Raw genomic sequence first — 21,093 nt, forward strand, 5'->3', positions numbered from 1 at the left:
AAGTTTTTAACTATTTTTTATTCGATAACACTGGGATTAACGCTGTTTTTAAATCACTGGACATATTTGTAAGCTTTTTTGCCATCCGGCATCTAAAGGCGTCACTTCCGGATTTCGCTCCTTTTTCCTGTCCCTTATCAACGGTGTGACCCGCGTGTTTACACACTCTCAGGTTAGTTCACTACCGTCTACTCCTTTTAGATGTCTTAGACTCATAAAGTTTGACTCCTGACGTTTGAACATCCCCTCCACAGTTGTATTACGGGTTTTAACGCAATGAAGGCATCAGCTGTACCTGAATGCTAACATCAGTTTAAGAGGCCTGGGCTAGTTGTTTAGCTCGAATTGCTAACTAGCCGGTAGCTCCTTTGACATAATTTGTGAATATTGTTAGACTAAATAAGTGTCATGCCGTCAGAGTTTGATCAAAAAGCAGAAGTTTGCATCGTAAGAACATATTGGGAAAGAGGGTTTATGACGTTTCAGGGCACTGACTTCAGCTGACCACCTCTGATTCATGAAGGGCTTCAGCCGAGACTTGCGGTGTGCAGCTATTTTTGGCCGGGACAGTTGTGCATTCTCGTTAATTTCTTGAGACAACATAGCTCAGGTCGGGAGTTGGGGAAGTTTGAAGTTGGCACTTCGTTATTACCGTTTTCATGTTTTATGTCATCGATTGATGGCGTATAGTTTTAGAAATTGCTTCTGTGTTAGTCATAAGGGTATCCAGAGAGATCCTTCATACAAACTTGCATGTTTTATATTTTCGCAAGTCCCACATCTTGCTCAGCCTCTAAATGAAAAATGAGTAGTTAACCAAATTTAGTTCTGAGTAATTGTGTCAAGGGAGATTTTTCTTTTCTTTTCCCCCAAATGACTGACATTCGTGAGTAAGGCACTTGGCACTGAATCCCAGGTGGCTTTCCTTGGCAACTTTTCTAAGATACAAAGATTCTACAGTAATTTCTGGAAACACTAAAAAGAACTGTTTACAGCCAGACTAACCTACCTTTTATTATATATATCTGTTGTGTCTAACACTAGATGAAGGAGTCGATAATGAACCAGGAAAAGCTTGCCAAACTGCAGGCTCAGGTCCGCATAGGCGGCAAGGTGAGTCGGTTTCATATGCTAGAGACTGGGTGTAATCTTTGAGTCGTGAGTTAAAATCGACTCTAACGTTTCTGCTCTTTAGGGGTCAGCTCGCAGAAAGAAGAAGGTGGTGCACAGAACGGCTACAGCAGATGATAAGAAGCTGCAGTTTTCCCTGAAGAAACTGGGAGTCAACAATATCTCTGGCATTGAAGAGGTACAGCAGGTTCTTTCTGTAATGTACAGCACAGCATAGGCAGTCATTCACATTTAATGGATTTATAGTGCTGAAATTTATTAATAAGCAATGTTAAGATACTGAAGTACTTTTTAAATGTTAAACTTCATTGGTTCTGAGGAACAAAACAACATTTTAGATAAGCTTTTTTTTTTAAGGAAATAAAAGAGAATCTGTGGTGTAAGCCATCTGAGTGGAAACCAGTTGTTGTCAGCTGATGAGGACCCGAGAGATGGTTGGAAAAGGGTGTTTGGACTGTGCATTGTCTTCTTTTACACTTACCTTAAACTGTTTTCTTCCCCCACTCCCCACCCCACCACCACTTCAGGTGAATATGTTCACAAACCACGGGACAGTGATCCACTTTAATAACCCAAAGGTTCAGGCCTCCTTGGCTGCCAACACTTTTACAATCACAGGACACGCTGAGAACAAACAGATCACAGAGATGCTCCCGGGAATCCTAAACCAGCTGGGAGCTGACAGTCTCACCAGCCTCCGGAGATTAGCAGAGAATCTGCCTAAACCAGGTGCCCACACTGCTCTTTTCTTGACCTGTTTGTTTGCAGTAGATTTGAATTCTTTCTCTCAACATCTTTGTCTTCCTCCTTCCCCGCATTCTTAAACACCAGGAGACAACAAAGCTCCCATGGTTGCTGCTGAAGAGGAAGATGATGAAGTTCCAGGTAAGAAAATATAACCATCACATTCAAGTCTGTCTATCCTGGACTTGATCACATGGGATATATGTCCCCTTATTTGGTTTAAAATGTTTAGTAACATATGTGGATATGAGTGTAAGGCAGGCTTCTGCCACCAATTCTAAGTCTAAGGGCTTATTCTTACTTGGGCAACGGTTTTGTTTTTTTGTCTTGATCTGCTATACACCCCTCTCTATTCTCCCTTTTCCATTTTCAGATCTCGTTGAAAACTTTGATGAGGCTTCAAAGGATGAAGCAAACTAACAACCACCAGCAAACATTTTGGAAAACCTTCTGGCTCGCCGTGCTTTGGCACAGAAGGTTCATCAGCTTTGTTCATCTGTTTTTGCTTTGTGTTCACAAAGTGTTACAGTTGGTATAAAACAAGTAAAATCAGCTTTTTATGGAAGCTTTTACGAAGCCCTTCGTGTCACTTGTTCTGCAGTACGAGTGAAATTATTTAAGTGGAATGTGCAAACCTTTTTATTTCTCACGCTGCCTCTTCTGCATTGTGATGTCCACACGTGGAAAAATGTTATGGTGGAATGAATCATGTAATAAAAATTACTTTTCTCATTTATCATATGCTTTGGCTGTTCTTTTTCAAATTTCAAAAGAAAAGTATTTTGCTATCCCCACAGTACATTTGAAATGCTTGCGGCCAAACACAAAGTCTAATGTTAAGTGTGTAACCTATTAGGAGGCATGTGTAGGCAGAAATGATATTTACCTCTTTCTAGTTGTTTGATAATCCTAAAGGTTAAAAACAAACACATTCAGGGTAGAAAAATACCTGTATATGCTTCTATAAACAGGCAGTGTTGTTCCTCTTAATATGGAAAGTACCACATTAAGCCCCTCTTCTGGATTCCCCAGTGTGTTTAAGTGTTTTTTTGTTGTTTTTTTCTATTCAGAATAAAAGGCATCCATCACTAATGTAAATAGAACATGTGGTCTATAAAGTTAGAGAATTCCACTCATTTACAGCAAAAAAACATCTCTTTCCTCTTCAGTGTTGTGTACTTCTGTTCTTTAATTTTTTTTAATCACTATTAATATGTTGACAAAACACTTGACATAGTGTTTTTTTTTTTTCTGTTTGTCAGAATCTTATCTGGACTGACGTGATCTCAGAGCTTGGCACAGTTTTGAATGTGGAGTGGATACAAATGTTTTCAGTTTTGGGGTTCATGCGGAAGTAACACTGAATTAACTGGGACTTTAAAACTTTACCTTATTTTATGAGCTTTGATTGACCTTTAAAGTCCAATTACTAGTAAGTAAACATTTTAGTTGTAAATTTCTTAAGCTGAAGTTGAAATGTAATATATACACATTAAATGAATAACTGATCAAAATAAGCTTTAAGTTCAGTCGTAGAAACTAGGTTCAAGTATTGTATGATAAACTGTAAAAACACAAAGTATGAAATAATTTGAGCAACTGTGACTATGCAGCTCTTTGAAGTCATGCATGAAAGATGATTAATGAATAATATGGCTTTTTAGGTTTTTGAGGAACTGAAACCTGAAACGATTTCTTTTCAAAGTGCCTAACAATTTTCTCTGAATTTATTGGGCATAGGTTCTGTTAACCTTAACCAGCATGTAGAAAGGCAGAAAAGATTTTTGAGACCCAATAATAATACAGCCCTCTACAGTTTTGTGGAAGTACCTTTCACATAGTTAAAGATATGACGGGAGCATTTGATGTGTGCATAGTATGTGCGAGAATAAAAAACATGACCAAAGTGTTAGTTAAAGGTCTAGTTAGGTCATAGCTGACATTTGGTCTACATGACTAATGAGAGGGAAAGTCCTGTTTTGTGTCCGTCTTTCCTTTCCGGTGTAATGTGTGTGCATGTTTTTGAGGTTTTGGGAGCATGACAATGATAATATCATGGGGGGAAACCTCTTAAAGAACAGTTTTGGTCTGTCTTGCTTATCTGATCAAAGAAATGTTAGATCATTTTTTTGGTATTTCAGTCTGGAATTACAATAAAGACAGTGTACATATAAGCAGCTAATAAAAAGAAATGTTCCACTTATGTTTTGCAATTTTGTTGGATTAATCTCACAATATGTTTTGCAATGAGCTGAGCAATCATTCTGACTGCAAAGAGCGAGGAAATAGTGGAAATAGCTTGTTCTCGTAACCTCTCTGTAACATTTTTTAGCGGCTTGTTTTGTGAGAAACACTATAAAAACAGGCATTTACTGTGGATCATGGATTTCTTAACATCAGTAGCAAAGTCAGCATGTGATTCAGAGCAATACAGAAAAAATGCACCCTTTAGCCCAGGTTTGTCTGATCAGATAAGGGTGGTTACTAGTCATAAATGTCACATTTATTCTGCTTTATTTTTTTTTAATCATAAGTGACTGATATATTTTTTGCTACCAGCTGTATTTATTAATGTCAATAGGGTTGAGCCTGTTCTCAAAAGACTTTGAATTAAAAAAAATGTTGTTTATGTTATAGTATTACATTAGCTTTTGATGACTGAAAGATCAGTGCTTCTTTGTTCTATTCACAGGTTGCATAGACTGATACCAAGGAGTGCTATTGCCCCACATTTACAGCCCTGGTTATATAAAAAAACCAACATAAAAACTGAAAGTTGAGAAGCAGGAACCAGTGTGTCTGTGTGCGTGTTAGCACATAAAGAGCCAACCAAGAAAATGTTTGGTCGCATTAATATTGAACATAAAATGTGTTGTGTGTCCTGTTTTTGTGATTGCAATAGTTTTTTTAAAAATAATTTTTTAAATCCATTCTCAGATAAGCACTTATCAAACATTGTATTATACTGTTGTATTTCACCTTAAAGGCTAAGGGCAACCCCCCACCCTACTGAACACCCACATTTCTTATCTTTTAGTCCCCTGTACGAAAGTCACAGCTTCACTGTGTAAAAAAATTTGACATGCAAAGCAGTATAGAGGAAATGTGCATACTCTTATCACTTACTAGATCGGTCAGTTTCTCTCTCCCAAAGTGTCACATTGGAGGTGGAGGTGTCGATGATGTGTATCATGCATCGCAATATAAAGTTGTTGCTCTGTGGGCAGTTAGACCATACAATCATCAAGATCGCGGTGACAGAACATCTGCACTTTTGCTTTTGACATCACTTCAGGGTGAGTTCTTTTCCAGATATAAATCTATCTATCTATACATATATATAAATTAAATTCTAGTTAGTTTAATTTCATATCTATATTACAGAATAAGAAGCAAATTACCTATTTTCAATGCATTTTCTCAACTAAATTAACTTTGAGCCAATTGAATGTTCCATGAGTCACTTTACATATTGTTTCACTAAAAATCACACGATACTTATTTTAATGCAAGTGATGAATTGTTTTTCAATAAATGCTTTTTGCTGTCACACAATTCCTCAGATGACCTTTCCAGTGTGGACATTTGGGCTTCTAATGATCAGCCTCACGGGAGCTCACGAACTCAACCACTTTCCAGAAAACTGTATGTCTTTTTTTATGATCCAAACATTTTCCTAATATTCATTTGTGGTTTAAAATGTTCACCTACTAACTTCTTCTCTGTCTATCTATCTGTCTATCTTCTCTATCTTTGTGTAGTTGCGGTGGCAAACAGGAATGAAAATTACACACTGACCTGCAATTCAAAACCTGACGACATCGTCACATGGAAGCTGAATGGCGATCCACTGGAAGATGAAGAAAATGTAGAGCTAAATGGTCAGAACCTGACCGTGTCAGATATAGGTACACCAAATTTGGGTGACTACAGTTGCTGGAGAGGTGAAGAGATGCTATCCTCAACCTATCTGCTGCTGAAGGCTGATGAAGAAGACACAATTGGTGAGTTTCTCTTTCATTTTTCATTCATCCTACCATTCACATGCTCTAAATGATGGGACTTTTTCAACTAGGGGAACCTATATTGCTAATACACAGTCAACATATAGCACTAATAAAGACACTTTTATACTGCCTGACAGTTTGGGTAAAACACTCTCTCTCTCTCTCTCTCTCTCTAGTAGGTGAGATTAGGGCTTTAAGTTAACCATTCTGTGAAGTATCATTTTACAAAATGTAGTGATGTTTGCTGTCATTTTTCACCCAAACATTTAAATTACTTTAGAATTTAAAGATATTGTTTATCATTACAGATTCTCCCATTAACTGTCGGGCAAAGTCTTATGACTGTAACTTCAACTGCACTTGGACAGGCAAAGGATACACAGCAGTGCGTCTTGGACTGGGTCATAACTGGTAAATTTTAAAACTTAAAAAGAAATAATAACCTAGACAAATTACAGTTAAGATGCCCAAACTAGACGAATCACCTGAGATGTGTGTATTTTTGATTTTTTTGTTATATTTTGTTTTCTGTTTTTTTTTTTTACTGCTTGTTTTATTAGCAGTAAAAGTTCAGAGTCCTGCCAGTGGATTAGTAGCAGTCGGCGGCTCGCAGAGGGGGAACTGCAGTTTGAGATGTCTCACAACCTCTCACCCTACGCAGAGGAAAGCACCATGCTTGAACTCACTGCTGAGGCTATACGTGAACAGTCCGTTTTCAGGACATCGAAGAGATTTTATCTCAGAGACATTGGTAAGCTGAGTAAAACTGAGCTACATCAATGGCATTCAGTAGAAGACTATCAACTACAAAGCACCTTTTCCCTTTTGAAAACATTTTCTGATGAAAAAGAAAGTCTATGTATGCAGTCCATGCATGATAAAGTTTTAAGTGAAACAGTAACGTTAATGCATTAACTGAATCTAAAGGCAAATGGATTCATGTTAAATATATATACACATATGTTTGTGTTTAAATTATTGTTTTATATACACACATGGACGATATTATTTACTGTTTCTTCTTCTTCTTAGTTCAACCTGACAGTCCCCAGATTGTCAAGTGTGAGTTAGTGAACGAGGACGTGAATGTGACCATTGCTCCACCATCCACCTGGTCAGCACCTTACAGCTTCTTCAGTCTGGAGCACCAAATTGAATATGTGCTTAGAGATGATGGCCAAGTATGCACAATCTTACACTAAAACAAAATCTTATGAGATCTAAATGTCTGTCATTATAGCCACTGCATTTTGATCTCTTATCTCTTGTCTGATTTTAGACCGGACATTCATCATCTACTCTGATACCAAAGAAAATCAGCAAGCTCAGGGTTCGCTCCAGAGACTCACTGGTGCTCTCCAACTGGAGTCAGTGGACTCCCTGGAAAAATGTAACCTACTGATATTATCTGAGTCCACCACTGTCAGCTTTTGCTCGTTATCTCTTCTTACAAGTCTGCAATGTCCTCTCATGTCCCTGTGGTTTTTTGCCATGTGTTCCTCCTGTTTCTACTTGGTTTTGTTTTGTCTTTACTTCAAAGGATCTGTCCAACACACTTGTTATAATGATTTTATTTATTAAGACACAAACTTTTATTTATTTAAATGCTTATTTATACTTATTTATTTGAAATTACATATATAGTAAGTAAAGTAAACACCATTATAGACCAAAAATGCACTATTATTCCCCAAATAGGTGGCTAGTAAGACCAAATTTTTGTGGGAAAGTCAATGGAAACCTAAATATGTACGTAGACACTAAATATATTTAAACCTACTGTTAGCCTTCCAGCCCCAACTTAAAACACAGACGGGTGTGTGATTCACTGTGAAATTATATTTAGCAGTCAGCTGAGGTTTCAAGGGTTTCTATAGTTTTGCTCATTTAAGGACATCAAGGTTAAGGAAAATCTGCGTAGCACACAATCTCAAACATGAATCAGAAGTTTGAACGAGCCATTGAATAGGCTGAACTTTGAGCAATGGTCACACATTTTTCTTTATGTTCTTGTTACTTCTGTGCAAGTGAGTTGGCGTTTCTGTGTATTTGGTGGTTTGCCACAGTGCAAATCAGCATGCTATTAAAAGAGCTTTGAGCTTCCTTCCTTTTATACGTTCCTACTTCATTTATGTGTTGCTCATGTCATGCGTGCAATGACTGACCAAAACAGAAAAGAAACTCTAGAATTCCTCTGTAACGCAATGGTACTTAAACCTACACTTATGTGTTTTGTCATGAAACTTTAGTTACTAGAAGCATGTAGGTCTACTGAGTTTTCCTTTCATAGTTAACTGCATCACATTTCAATTTGGTGACCCCCAAAGGGAGCAGCTGAAAGAAGAGGAATATACATGCATATAAAAATATAGTTTATATACATGTCTGAACTATAGCCTATTTATAAGTACATGCCTTATGTTGTATTGATAAGTTACATGCACTGTTAAGTTCTTAGGATTGATACTGAGAAACAAATGTAAATGCTTTAAAGTTTTTTTAAATTTAGAATATTATTTAGAAAATATTAATATTTTCATTTAAACACATCATTCCCAGAGATAAGCTTGTGTGAATGTAGACCTTATGGTAGTACAGATGCCCGTATTGATTTAAACAAAAACATATTGCTATTTCCAGCAATAGTAACAAGTTTTACATTTTTCTCATACCACATACTGTTTAATCAGTTTTTGCAATTAGGTTGCTTAAAAAATGACAACTTTCAAAAGTAAAGGACAAAGAATTCTTGTAATAGATACAACACACAAGTAATTTATACATATATTCAACACACAATACAATTTGAATTTTTTTTTTAGCTTTTTTTCAGCCAGGAATATTTAACAGTAAAATCCAAGAAAGGTTATCAAAGCTTTACCAGAGCATACTGATTTTCACATAGTAGTTAGCATACTGAAAACTCCATCCATCCATCTTCTTCCTCTTATTTGAGGCCAGGTCCCTCTCCCATGCTACCTCCTCCAGCTTGTCTGGGGGAACACCAAGGCATTCCCAGGCCAGCCAAGAGATATAATCTCTTCAGCGTGGCCAGCCACCCTTCAGAGGAAGCCCATTTCTGCCAGTTGTATCCGTGATCTCTGTCTTTTGGTCACTACCCTCAACTCGTGACCACAGGTGAGGGTAGGGAGGTAGATCGACCGGTAAATTGAAAGCTTCGCTTTTACACTCAGCTCTCTCTTCACCACAACAGACTGGTACAGCGCCTGCATCACGGCAGCCGCAGCACCAATCCGTCTCCTGATCTCCCGCTCCCTTCTCCCATCACTCGTGAACAAGACCCCGAGATACTTAAACTCTTCCACTTGGGGAAAGAACTCATCCCTGACCCATAGTGCACACTCCACCCTTTTCTGGCTAAGGACCATGGCCTCAGATTTGGAGGTGCTGATTCTCATTCCCACCGCTTCACACTTGGCTGCGAACCGTTCCAAAGCGAGCTTGAGGCCATCACCCGGTCCCCTTTCTTAAAGATGGGAACCACCAACCCGGTCTGCCAATCCAGGTGTACTGCCCCTGATCTCCACGCAACATTGTAGAGGGTAACCAAGCTCAATAGGACTCCTTCTTCAGCTTGGTGGCTCCCCTCACCTCTGGTGTCCACCATTTGGTTCAGGAGTTACCACCACGAAAGGCACCAAGCAACTTGCAGCAGCATGCTCAGTGCAGTGGCTTTGGCAATAGAGATGCTGAACATGGTCCATTCAGACTCAATGTCCCCAGTCTCCCTTTGAATGCTGTTGAAGCTCTGCCAGAAGTGTGCGTTGAAGATCTCACAGACTGGGGCCTCTGCTAGGTGTTCCCAGCACACCCTCACTATATGTTTAGGTGCACCAGGTCTGTCCAGTGTCCTCACACGCCACCACATCCGACTCACCACCAGGTGGTGATCAGTTGACAGCTCAGCCCCTCTCTTTACCCAAGTGTCTAGAACATATGGCCTTAGGTCTGATGATACGATTTCAAAATTGATCATTGACCTGCGGCCTTGAGTGTCCTAGTGCCACGTGCACTTATGGACACTCTTATGTTCGAACATGGTGTTCGTTATGGCCAAACTGTGGTTTGCACAGAAGTCCAATAACAGGCCGTTTCTCCCAGTCACGCCCATCCAGGTCGATGCACCTGACACCTACGGTGCCTCCTGCAGGTGGTGGGCCTGCAGGAAGATGGGCCTATGCCCCCTTTTACGGGCTGTGGCCAGCCGGGCCCCATGGACTAAGTCCCGGCCAACAGACGCTCACCCTTGGGCACCCTCCCCGGGCCTGGCTCCAGGGCGGGGCCCCGGTAACCCTGTTCCCTTGATGGTCTTCTCATAGGGGTCTTCTGAATCGCTCTTTGTGTGGTCCCTCACCCAGGACCAATTTGCCATGGGAGACCCTACCAGGGGGCAAAAAGCCCCCGACAACATAGCCGTGGGATCCCTGGGACACACAAACCCCTCAAAATATAGCACAAAAATATTGTGCTATAGTGTGAATGCAGTATTACTTTTGTATTGTCTATATTGCCTAATTTGGTACCTAAAATTCTGTTTATTTTGACGTTTGTGTACAGCGCTTTGTGACTGCTTGTCTACGAAAAGCGCTTAATAAATAAACTTTACTTACTTACTACTTGAATAGGTGTGACTGCTAATATTTGTAAACGAAGCATTGCATTTGAAATGTTCACATTATCATTTCAGACATAATAATACGTCATTGATTCATTGCAGGTGAAAACTGGAAAACATCGACTATGCCGATGCAAAAAAACTGAAAAATATTGTTGCCCAGAGTTGTCGCCTGAGGTTTTCAATGACTGCAAGGAAGAGAAGAGAAAAAGGAAGAAGCACGCTAACTCAAGTTGGAAATATTATTCACAATAAAACATGGACAGTGATTGATAGTGGTCTAGTGTATACATTTGGTGAGAGTAGATTTATATATGAAATGTAATTATTAAACTATATTGATTTTGAGTCGAGATTCAATACTGTGGATGGTAAGGATTTTATACTTGATTTTTTAAATGTATAAATTACATGACATCATCAATTAATTCCCTTACAAACCATATATCCTTCATTTACCAGTTATGGAGATATTAAACCCTTAAAGATTTGCTAACACTTTTAAAAAAAAAAACTTTTCTGTATTTAAGTTTATTCTTATTGTTATTTTATATAATTATAATTATAAATGTCCAGCTTTGAAATGATTTTTTCATCATAATAGTACATATGTGATATTATAACATTTATAAATAATGGCAAACTTTATAAATAACAAAATTTGCAAATGTTTATGTGATATTTTTGGTTGATTGTGAATTGGTAGATAAATGAAAAATGCAGGAATTTTATTCCCACTAAAGTTTGTAATAAGAAGAAATTTCAAAGCAGACTTTACTGAATACACGATTTGGGACATATAAGTTCTTATGACTGATCTGATTTTAGCTTTTTTCTATTGTCTGTTTATGATTTTTGTATGTCTTCAGTTGAAATCATTTATAAATACTAATGTGCTTGTTTTGTCAAATAAAATTTAGAATACTTTGGTTAAAAGATTTTATAAATGCATTTGGAAATGGGCTTTAAAGAGACACTGACAAACTTTACATCTTTGTCAGATGAATTCAGCATGATAGAAAGGTTTTAGTTGGTTTTTTATTTTATTTTATTTTTTTTTTACGTTATGTAAATAACTTTACTTTAATGAGGTATTTGACTTGTCTGTTATAGATATAAATGTTTGTGTTTTGCCATGCAGGCTTGTGGATAGTTCACATGTAAATGAGCTTTATTAACCTTTATTAGGGCATTACATTTTTTTGTTTTTTCATTTAACTGGGATTTGATTTCTGTCATTTTGGCAAATAGTTTAAATCAATACAGTAAAATGGGACAACCTGCTACTTTCCAGTGCCTCTAAGTTTGTATTTATAGTTCTTGATTTCTGTTCATATCTGTCCTAGTCTCATATCCGTGTTTTGTCATTCCTTCAGTCTCTCCAGTCATGTACCCGTGTCTGTCTGTTCTGTGTTTTGCTCCTTTGTCTCTCCAATCTGTCACGTTTCCATGTCTGTTTATCCCCAGTCCCAGTTTCAAGCCCATGTGTCTTAGTCTGAGTCTCATTGTGTGTTACTTCCTCTTCCATTTTGATAGTCTCGTGTGTATTATGTTTAGTTTTTCTTCCCCTGTCTCATCAGTCTGACTTTGGTTCAGCTGTGTTCCCCAGGTGTGCTCTGTCTGCCCGCTTCTCCTCCTGTGTATCTCCCTCTGTTGTGCTGTCCCCTCAAGCTGTGTGGTTCTATATTTTTCCCTTGTCTTTCCCCCTAGATTTAAAGGTACTTATTTTCTAGTTTAACACTCTACCTGATTTTTTTTCTGGTATTGAATTTCTTACAGCAATTAAGTTGTCAGGAAGGACACGAGAGTTTTTTGGGTCAGGAAGTTATAAAGAGAGAAAAAACACCTGCTTTATTAGGTGCACTTGCATAATTGCTTGTTAATGCAAATATTAAAACACTTGGTCACATGACAGCAAGTCAGTGCATTTATGCATGCAGACATAATAATGGATTGGATTTATATAGCGCTTTTCAAGGCACCCAAAGCGCTTTACAATACCACTATTCATTCACTCTCACATTCACACACTGGTGGAGGCAAGCTACAGTTGTGGCCACAGCTGCCCTGGGGCAGACTGACAGAAGCGAGGCTGCCATATCGTGCCATAAGTTCAAAATGAACCTAAATCTCTGAGGATGAAGAATGAAGGGAGTTTTTAAAGTAAAAGGTGACAGTACAAGCAAAGTGCACCTAACAAAGTCTCTGATGATTGTACACGATAGGGAGATCAACTAATGACTTTTAGGTCATTGTGATAAATTAAATAAGTAACTGCCAGCTTCATAAACATCATACATATTCATATGCATCTTGCAGGCATGTTAATAATAATAACAATAAAACACAGAGACACATTTACCAGTAGTTTGAAAAACTGGTGCTAAAAGAGCACCACAACTTCTTACCCAGTCGCCTCATAGCAGAAGCTACAACTGGGACATGCGCATGCGCGGAAAGAGAACGGCGGAAATGGTTGGCGATCTGACAGAAGCACAGCGACAATGGACGCTGCACTGTTTTAAGACACAAAGAGACACACTACAGTCTCATCTCTGTAACGCGAGGGAGATTTACTAATGCCTTGAACATGGGGAAGGTTTGTCGAACAGCAGCGATAGCTTTATACCTCTGGGGTCTCTTTATGCAGTTCAGTCGTCTGTCAGGTGAGACTAAAAACAGAAATGGGAACGTTTGAAATTAACAGCTAACTGTTCGTATTAGCTGCAAGAGTTGTTTTTTTTAAGTATTTCTTTTTGCACAACAGCGACTTGAGTTAAGGGGCTTATTGTGGCATTTATTTATGGTTTCTGTCTGGCATATCCGTGCAGTGTTTGTGGTTTATTAATATTTCTGATATAAACAAGTCACGCATGATAAGTGCTTCTTTTCGGACCTCCTTCAGCTCTTGGGGTCAATGAACTGCTGTATTTCCGGGTCATCAGTCCAGAGGAGATAGGCTACCTCTTCAGTGCTGCACCTGCTAAAGACTTTGGAGGCACTTTCGTGAGGCCTCAGTCTTCTGTTAAATAATTTGATAATCAAATGTTTTTAAAGTCTCAGGTGCACAACTTCACCTTCCCTCTAATCATACTCTTTCCTTCTCCTTTGACCCGCAGACATCATTTTACGATGAGATTTTTCTCGTGCCAGCAGACCCTGCAGATGGATGCTCAGAGTTGACGGACAGAGAGATCCTTCAAGGACAAGTGATCCTGGTGGAAAGGGGGTACGCATACATGCCTCTGTACCATTGTGAATTGTAAACTATGTGAACACAAACCAGGGGTTAGGAACTGAGAATATAACCTTGGACATCTAGCAGCAAAAGTGTAGGGAAGGAGATAGCCTAATTACAAGGCAGCTAATTTTATCTTTAGCTAAATTTATCCCATCTCAAATCATCAAGATTTTACAACATTTTCTGCTCAACCACGTCTGATTGGCTTAAAAACAAAACATTAATCAAAAAATTGTTGAAACACAAATTACAACATTGTATAAAAATTACAATCATCAACTCAAATACTTGGTTCTAATTGAAAACAGAAATTTCTATGAACTTGTAAGAACTGTGTAGGACATGAATCAGTCTGTGTCAGATCCTGAATTTGAAATTTCCACTGAAGTCGCGGGTAAGAGGCAAGTGGAACCAAGATCGAGGCCATTTGCTTTTTGAAGTTTGCAAAGACTGCTAAATTGTGCCAGTGGTAGTTCACTCTTTGCAACATAGTACGCTGTTTTAAACAGATTTTCAGGTTTATTTTTAGTATGTTATTTGCAATTGGTATTTGTTCTGGGAAAGATATTGCAGACTGAGCAATGCATTTCTTGCATTTCTCATGGGTTCTAATGGGGGCCTTTCTTAAAATTACTGGTCCCAGTAACAAAGGCGCTTGTCGACTCAGAAATCGAGGGAAAACCAACAACACATCCGGCAGAACATTGTTATTTACACGGGTGCACATGGTAAATGGTAAATGGCCTGTATTTATATAGCGCTTTTACTCGTCCCTAAGGACCCCAAAGAGCTTTACACATCCAGTCATCCACCCATTCACACACTGGTGATGGCAAGCTACATTGTAGCCACAGCCACCCTGGGGCGCACTGACAGAGGCGAGGCTGCCGGACACTGGCGCCACCGGGCCCTCTGACCACCACCAGTAGGCAACGGGTGAAGTGTCTCGCCCAAGGACACAACGACCGAGACTGTCCAAGCCGGGGCTCGAACCGGCAACCTTCCGAATACGAGGCGAACTCCCAACTCTTGAGCCACGATCGCCCACATAAGTGGTCCGCATGTGCGCATTCGCTGTCAAAATAAAAGACGCGCACCAGATAAGAAGTTGCAACGCGCGTTTGCGTCCATATAAAAAGCACTGTTTTTGTCCGCTAGAGTGGGATTTTCACAGCACATTCCACACCACATCTCTGTGCGTTCATCATTTGTTTGAAGCCAGCTCACCTCCTGCAACCACTTTTCTGAGAATACCTGCTTCTTTTGTGGTTCGGACTCCTGACATTTGTTTGGAGGTGGAGGAACACCAAAGTAATTGCTTAAAGGAGCTTGCTTCTTCGACATCTTTAAGAGTTCTAAACAAATGTCTGTCTTCCTCCAGAAAATCTTATGTACCCAAACACGCGTTGCAACTTCTTATCTTGTGCACTCTTTTTATTTTGACAGCGAATGCGCACCTGCGGACCACTTATGTGCAGCCCTGGTTATTATTTAGCTCGTCATATTGCAGCCACAGAAATTCTTTTGTCCATGAAACCATAAAGCTGCACTTTCTTTTTGCCTTATAGTCTGATTTGTCATAACTTTTCCATTTTGTGGTAAGCTTTTCTTTGGCTGTCACTTCTTCACCCTGACCTGTCTTATTTGGCTCAGCAGAACTAAAATATATATCCTGCTGCTTTTACACACACACACATAACGGTCAGCGATTCTCTGCGCGATCAACCTCTCACATGTTTAAGCTTGCTGCGGGAGATTTCACTTGTCATGTTTGCATAGTAAGCTAACGATTGATAAGACGATGTCAGAGGAATTGGTGCGCAAATGATCGTCACTCACCAATCAGTGCTGTCGCTCTCTATACACAGCGATTGCAAAGTGAAAGCAAAAAACAAGCGCAAATTCAAACGCGATTTCAATATGTCACATATTGACAGTGGCTCATTGATGCCAATGACATAATTACCCAGCCACATTTCCGAAAGAATGCAAAAGCATTGACATACATTTTTCCTTCCTACGATAGCCCGACGGGCAGGGCAGAGATAGATTTTTGGTAGCCCGACTGGAAAAATCGCTAGCCCCGGGACGTCGGGCTAGCGATTTTGCGAGCCCTGTTGCATTATATAGTGGAGCCAAATGCAACAATTACTTGTGAGAAAATACTCAAAAATCCCTTTCAACCTCTGGCAGTACAGCACTTAAAAGACACAAGAATAACAGTAACAGTAACAGGCAGAGAAATCCACAGAGAGGCGCAAATAAAGGATAAATTAAAGATTATTCTCAGTGTTTTCATCTGTTCATGTGAGGGTTTGTCATTTATGGGGGGGACCCCTTTTGTAACTTTTCTGAGACTGATAATTTCACATTGAGTAGTGGACAGCCCTGCCCTGTTGTTGAACTCCTATTTCTTACTTAAAGAACATAACTGAAAGCATTTTTTAAATTTTTAATATGCTGACACAGTTAAAAGTCATGATTGCGCAATCGCAAAGTGATTCATACATAGCTGGAGAGTTCTTGGCAAACACGGGACATTGACTTTCAAACTCCTTAGTCTTGTAATCGAGTCCATGATACCAAGTGAAACTTCAGTGAGCTGTTATTCTGGTTCTATCATGTTGAATCTTTGGTCAAAACAGTGCCTAAAAGCTATTTACCCATGATTACCAACAATGATACAGTCAGCAGAGTTTCAAAGAAAGCATAGCCACTACTTAACTTCAGGATAGTATTTCAAGAACTGTTGTCACTTCTACTTAGGTTAGGTCCATAAGTTTTTGGACAGTAAGACATTATTTGTAATCTTGCCTCTAGGGCTGTGCGATATGACCAAAATCTCATATCCCAATATAAGAATTCTATCGTCTGATAACGATATAAATCACAAAAATGTAACATTTTCTGTAAATTCTGTGAATCTCGGGCAGCTCGTCTTGCGGGAAGTGTTTCCAGCTGCGCGTCATGTAGCTGGAGTCGAGTGTTTTAACCTTTGTAAAGGCCACCGTTTTCTTTGTGAGTATTTATTACACAGCGTGCTGCGGGGAAAAGCCTGTTCTAACGTTTGAGTATAAGGTTTATTTTTTTTAGCACCTGGCGGCTCTTTTTTAATTCACATCCGTAAATTATCTGCTCTTTCACGTGATTCAGTTTATTTTGAAAAAGTCTCAACTAGATCTTGAACTTTATTGTGAAAGGTTTATGTGGAACATAAACAAACGGACAAGCGATGCTGTTACCCTTGTTGTTGCTAACCACAACGCATAAAAACAGGCGCTTGTCCCTTCATAGTGTGGTTATATAAAATATAAGAGAAAGAGAGAACTTTAAGAAATTAATATAGCCACTACAGTGACCATCAAAACGATGAAAAAATATTGCCGTAAACAGTTTATTTTGCGACACCACGAAACAAACGATAGCGTAAAATGAAACGATAGACGTTTTTATATCGTCATCCGATATATATCGTTATATCGAACAGCCCTACTTTCCTCCCTACATTAGTGCAGTAGATTTTAAATCAGATCAAGGCATTTTTATCAGTCAACTAGTTTAATCTGGCCTCCTTGTTCTTAACCAGTGGTTAGCAGCTTGTTGTACACTTTCTGTATTTTGGTTCATGAATGTTTCTGTTAATTAGATTAGACCTTGACAATGAGTGGTGTTGTTCTTGGATAGATGTTGTGAAGGGTTTATTCTTAACCAATAAAATAATCTGTGATAATTTACTTTAGTTTTCTTTTGCATTCTTTCAGGCATTTTGGCATTGCTGAGCTTGCCAGTGCAATCCTGTTTTTTAGCAAATTGTTTGCCAATTTGTAGATTTGTCCACTTCGAAAGTTTTTGCTATAACATAGTGCTATAACAAGCTTTGACAGCACATCTTAAACTGGTTATGCTTTTTTTTTTATTTTTTTTTTATAAACTTCAGAGGTTGCTCCTTTGTACAAAAAGCCCGAAATGTAGAGGAAGCAGGAGGAAAAGCAGTTCTTATTGCTGATAACGCAGAGGACAACGACAGTCAGTACCTTGACATGGTCACTGATGGAAGCACTGCCAAACCAAGCATACCTGCTCTTTTCTTGTTAGGACGGGATGGGTGAGAGATGCAGACACACACACACACACATATAAATTCTGTTGCATTCGAGCAATTATCCTATGAAAAGCAGGGACACCATTTCGTCTTTCTGTATTTTTAGGATGATGATCAGAAGATCTCTTCAGAGACAAGCACTGCCTTGGGCTGTCATTTCAATTCCTGTCAATGTTTCTGCTTTGGCCTCGTTTCCATTCAAGCAGCCTCCTTGGACTCTTTGGTAGAAATGACTCACTCACAAATTCATCCAATAAACAGTTTCTGTCATTGGTGCACAACATGTAAATTGCAACTAAATCTGAAGCCTCACAAGGACATTTCTGATTATGGTTGGCACGTGCACCTGCGCTAAGTCACTAAATCTAACATATAGAATGATTGCACTCAGAGCCTGTAGAGTATGGGAGAAACTTGTTTAGCCACTGAACCTGGAACAAATCATCAAATAAAAAACGAAACCTGCATGCTCATTCTTAGTGCTTAGCTAAACTTGTGTGTCCAGGAAAACAGTCTCCAGGAACTTGTGTTCAGATGCTTTGTATGTCGTTTTGGTTACGAAACTGTGAAAAAATGTTGAGAAACAGAAACGACCTTCCTTCTGTTTTATCAAATAGTCGAAACTGCAGGGGGGAAAAACCAGGCCATTACATTCCTGTTTATGTGCATCAGCTTGTAACAGTGTGGTTCTCTTGTGTGAATGGAAAAAAAATTTTCTCATTATGGATAAGTAGAAACTTCAATTTAAAAAAAGAAAAATTGACTTGTTTGATATTTTAGTGCCTTTTGTCTGTGCATTTTAGTTAGTTCACTGACACATTTGTTTGTAGTTTCGGTAAACAGGACTGATGAAAATTAAAAGCATGAGATGCCACGAATAGCCTTGCTGAAAATAATAATAGACATTGTGATGATATTGCAAAGACATGTTAATCTGCACAAAGTTAACTGGAAGGCAGCTATTGTAAAGCTCTAAAGAGAGCTTTGACTGCTCTGGAAACACCATGTCTGAGTTCACCCTAGTGAAAATAATTGCCACTACATTATCCTGTATTTTATTTTTAAGAATGTCCTGATTTGAATAGTCTTTGTAAATAAAGTTGTATGTTTAAGGTTGTAAAGACTTTATTTGTTGGCCAGAAGATAAATACCAACACTAATTTGGGATGAAAAGTTTTGCCTGGTCAGCTTAAAGTAAAGATGCTCTAGTTCAGCAAATAGTTAGTGCTTTGGACAATGGAGCAAAGCAGCACTCCAGGTTAGTGAAGAAATAATACTTCATTGTTGTGTATCTAATGAAATCAGAATACCACATACAACTAAAGTGGCAGTGGCCATGGTGACAAAAATAAAAATCAGCACCAAAATTCAGCACTCAGGGGGGAAAAGGATATTTTGTCAAACCAGAGATGATGGTAAGGATGTGTAAGCTGTGCAATTGACACCCATGTGGAAAAAAAAGTCTGCATAATTGGACTGGATGTATGAACACATAATGACTCAGACTGACACTAATGATTGGCCCAAGGCCTGTTTTGGCCTGCCCTGATGAGTTTACAGGCCGCAAAGAATCTGCACAGGCGCCACTCCATCAGCCACTGACGGCCCATATTTATTAAATGGGATACGCTGGCGTCAGTTTTGCGGCTGGTGTACTAACAATGTGCTAGTTTAGAAACAAAGACGCAGTTGGTTCATTTCAATAATAGTCAGCATTCTACCAAAAACTACTCTATTAGAAGTTGCTGGGGGCTTTGTGAAGTCCTGATGGACTGTGACTCAGATCGAGCGCATTTATCTGAAGGAGAGCTGCTGTATTATAAACGATCCCAGCCATATGAAGCAGAAATTGTGTAACACCTGACCTTTACTATAAATAGGTGATGGAAATAATTTTTTTTTTAAATCCGTCAGATCAGGCTGTGTTTATGAAGAAATGCATAAATATCAGCAGTGCTATTTTTGCAGGGTGTTTGAAACTGTAGGCACTTAGGAAAGTCAGTGTTACATGTTGAGACATTCATACATTAATTTAAATGACTAACGAGGCCCTACCTGCATTTTTCTTGACGTATGGTATCAATGGTATATGAAATGGTAGCGATTGTGTCCCTGCGTGTGCGCACACTGCTCAGTAAATACAGGCAGAGACGTTTACCGATTATGCGCTGATCTCTGTATAGACTGTAAACGCTGCAGACTACTCGGCTCACTGTAAACAGCAGCTTGCCTACATGTAAAACAAGAAGGCTTGTGCCAGGATTCCCCTCGTTCCTCACGTTCCCTTCAGTTCGGTTCAGCCAAAGGTTTTGGCATTGGACTCAGCTGTGATTCATTCACGCGTCACAGTTACGCACTCTGATAACATCGCCCCGTCTTATTTCAAATAAATGAATACTTTGGCTATCATAAATCCCACAACGGAAAAAATAGATCATGCTGTTTTCTTTTTCCAGTGTTAAATTTGGCATCAAACTGTTCGACCCATGATTAATTGAAATCCTCTCCTCCCAAAGTTCGTATATCCGATGATTGATATGTTCCTGTTCATTTTCACTTGTGCAGCCACCGCCAAGACCGTTCACCCTGAGTGGAGTCCTTGCTGGCCTTGTTACATTTATTACTTAATGGTACTCACCTTTACAGGAAAAGAGCAGACTGTATAGTAGACCATTTAAATAAGCATTGACCGCATCAGTATTTTTTAAGGCACACTAATAAATGAGCGGCATAGTGTTTCATGTGCATTTGTATAGCTTGATAAAGGAGTAGTATATACCTTCAGTGTAGACCATAGACTGCTGTGCTAGTTATTTATACTATTATTCTAGAACAACTTGATTGAGATTCTGGAACTCGGTTTGGCCAGAATTTTTTTTCTCTAAAATCTTCTCACATTTGATGTGGAAGGTACTTTTTTTTATTTTATTTGTCGACCAAATAAAGTTTCTTTTACGTTTCCCTCAAAAAAAAAAAGGACAACAAAATCCCCTTTTTCCTTTCAGTCAGCGTTGTCTTTGTTAAATCTGCCGCTATTTGGTTAACGCAGCATATCGGTCGCACGTATCGCCTGAACATACACGTTTGAACTGTTTTTTGTTTCTAAATGTTACAGTTTTTAAAAGTATGTACAGAGTTAAAGCTGAAGTTTTAGTTGACCTCAAAGTGTGCAGATGAACACATACATTTGTTACCGTCTGTGTATTAAGGTTATTCCTAACTGCGTCATTTG

At 39.0% G+C, this 21,093-nt stretch overlaps 3 protein-coding genes across 3 annotated transcripts; all 3 read left to right on the forward strand.

Moving 5' to 3' along the window:
- The first annotated feature begins 90 nt into the window (after positions 1 to 90).
- LOC113034385 (transcription factor BTF3-like) lies at positions 91 to 2,612 on the forward strand. The gene is made up of 6 exons (XM_026188902.1): positions 91 to 172; positions 1,045 to 1,113; positions 1,196 to 1,309; positions 1,659 to 1,860; positions 1,963 to 2,016; positions 2,249 to 2,612. Exons 2-6 carry the CDS (start codon positions 1,045 to 1,047, stop codon positions 2,293 to 2,295), a joined length of 486 nt encoding a protein of 161 aa, XP_026044687.1. The 5' UTR covers positions 91 to 172; the 3' UTR covers positions 2,296 to 2,612.
- Positions 2,613 to 5,018: 2,406 nt separating this feature from the next.
- Positions 5,019 to 7,424, forward strand: il12b2 (interleukin 12B 2). Its single transcript, XM_026188081.1, has 7 exons — positions 5,019 to 5,171; positions 5,439 to 5,520; positions 5,637 to 5,879; positions 6,191 to 6,293; positions 6,443 to 6,633; positions 6,915 to 7,063; positions 7,162 to 7,424. Exons 2-7 carry the CDS (start codon positions 5,439 to 5,441, stop codon positions 7,282 to 7,284), a joined length of 891 nt encoding a protein of 296 aa, XP_026043866.1. The 5' UTR covers positions 5,019 to 5,171; the 3' UTR covers positions 7,285 to 7,424.
- A 5,525-nt stretch (positions 7,425 to 12,949) lies between these two features.
- Positions 12,950 to 18,624, forward strand: LOC113034275 (protease-associated domain-containing protein 1). The gene is made up of 5 exons (XM_026188696.1): positions 12,950 to 13,184; positions 13,424 to 13,524; positions 13,638 to 13,747; positions 17,697 to 17,864; positions 17,968 to 18,624. Exons 1-5 carry the CDS (start codon positions 13,109 to 13,111, stop codon positions 18,086 to 18,088), a joined length of 576 nt encoding a protein of 191 aa, XP_026044481.1. The 5' UTR covers positions 12,950 to 13,108; the 3' UTR covers positions 18,089 to 18,624.
- The last annotated feature ends 2,469 nt before the right edge of the window (positions 18,625 to 21,093 follow it).

The sequence above is a fragment of the Astatotilapia calliptera genome, chromosome 12 (assembly GCF_900246225.1).
Source record: "Astatotilapia calliptera chromosome 12, fAstCal1.2, whole genome shotgun sequence".
In the NCBI taxonomy this organism is placed as follows: domain Eukaryota; kingdom Metazoa; phylum Chordata; class Actinopteri; order Cichliformes; family Cichlidae; genus Astatotilapia; species Astatotilapia calliptera.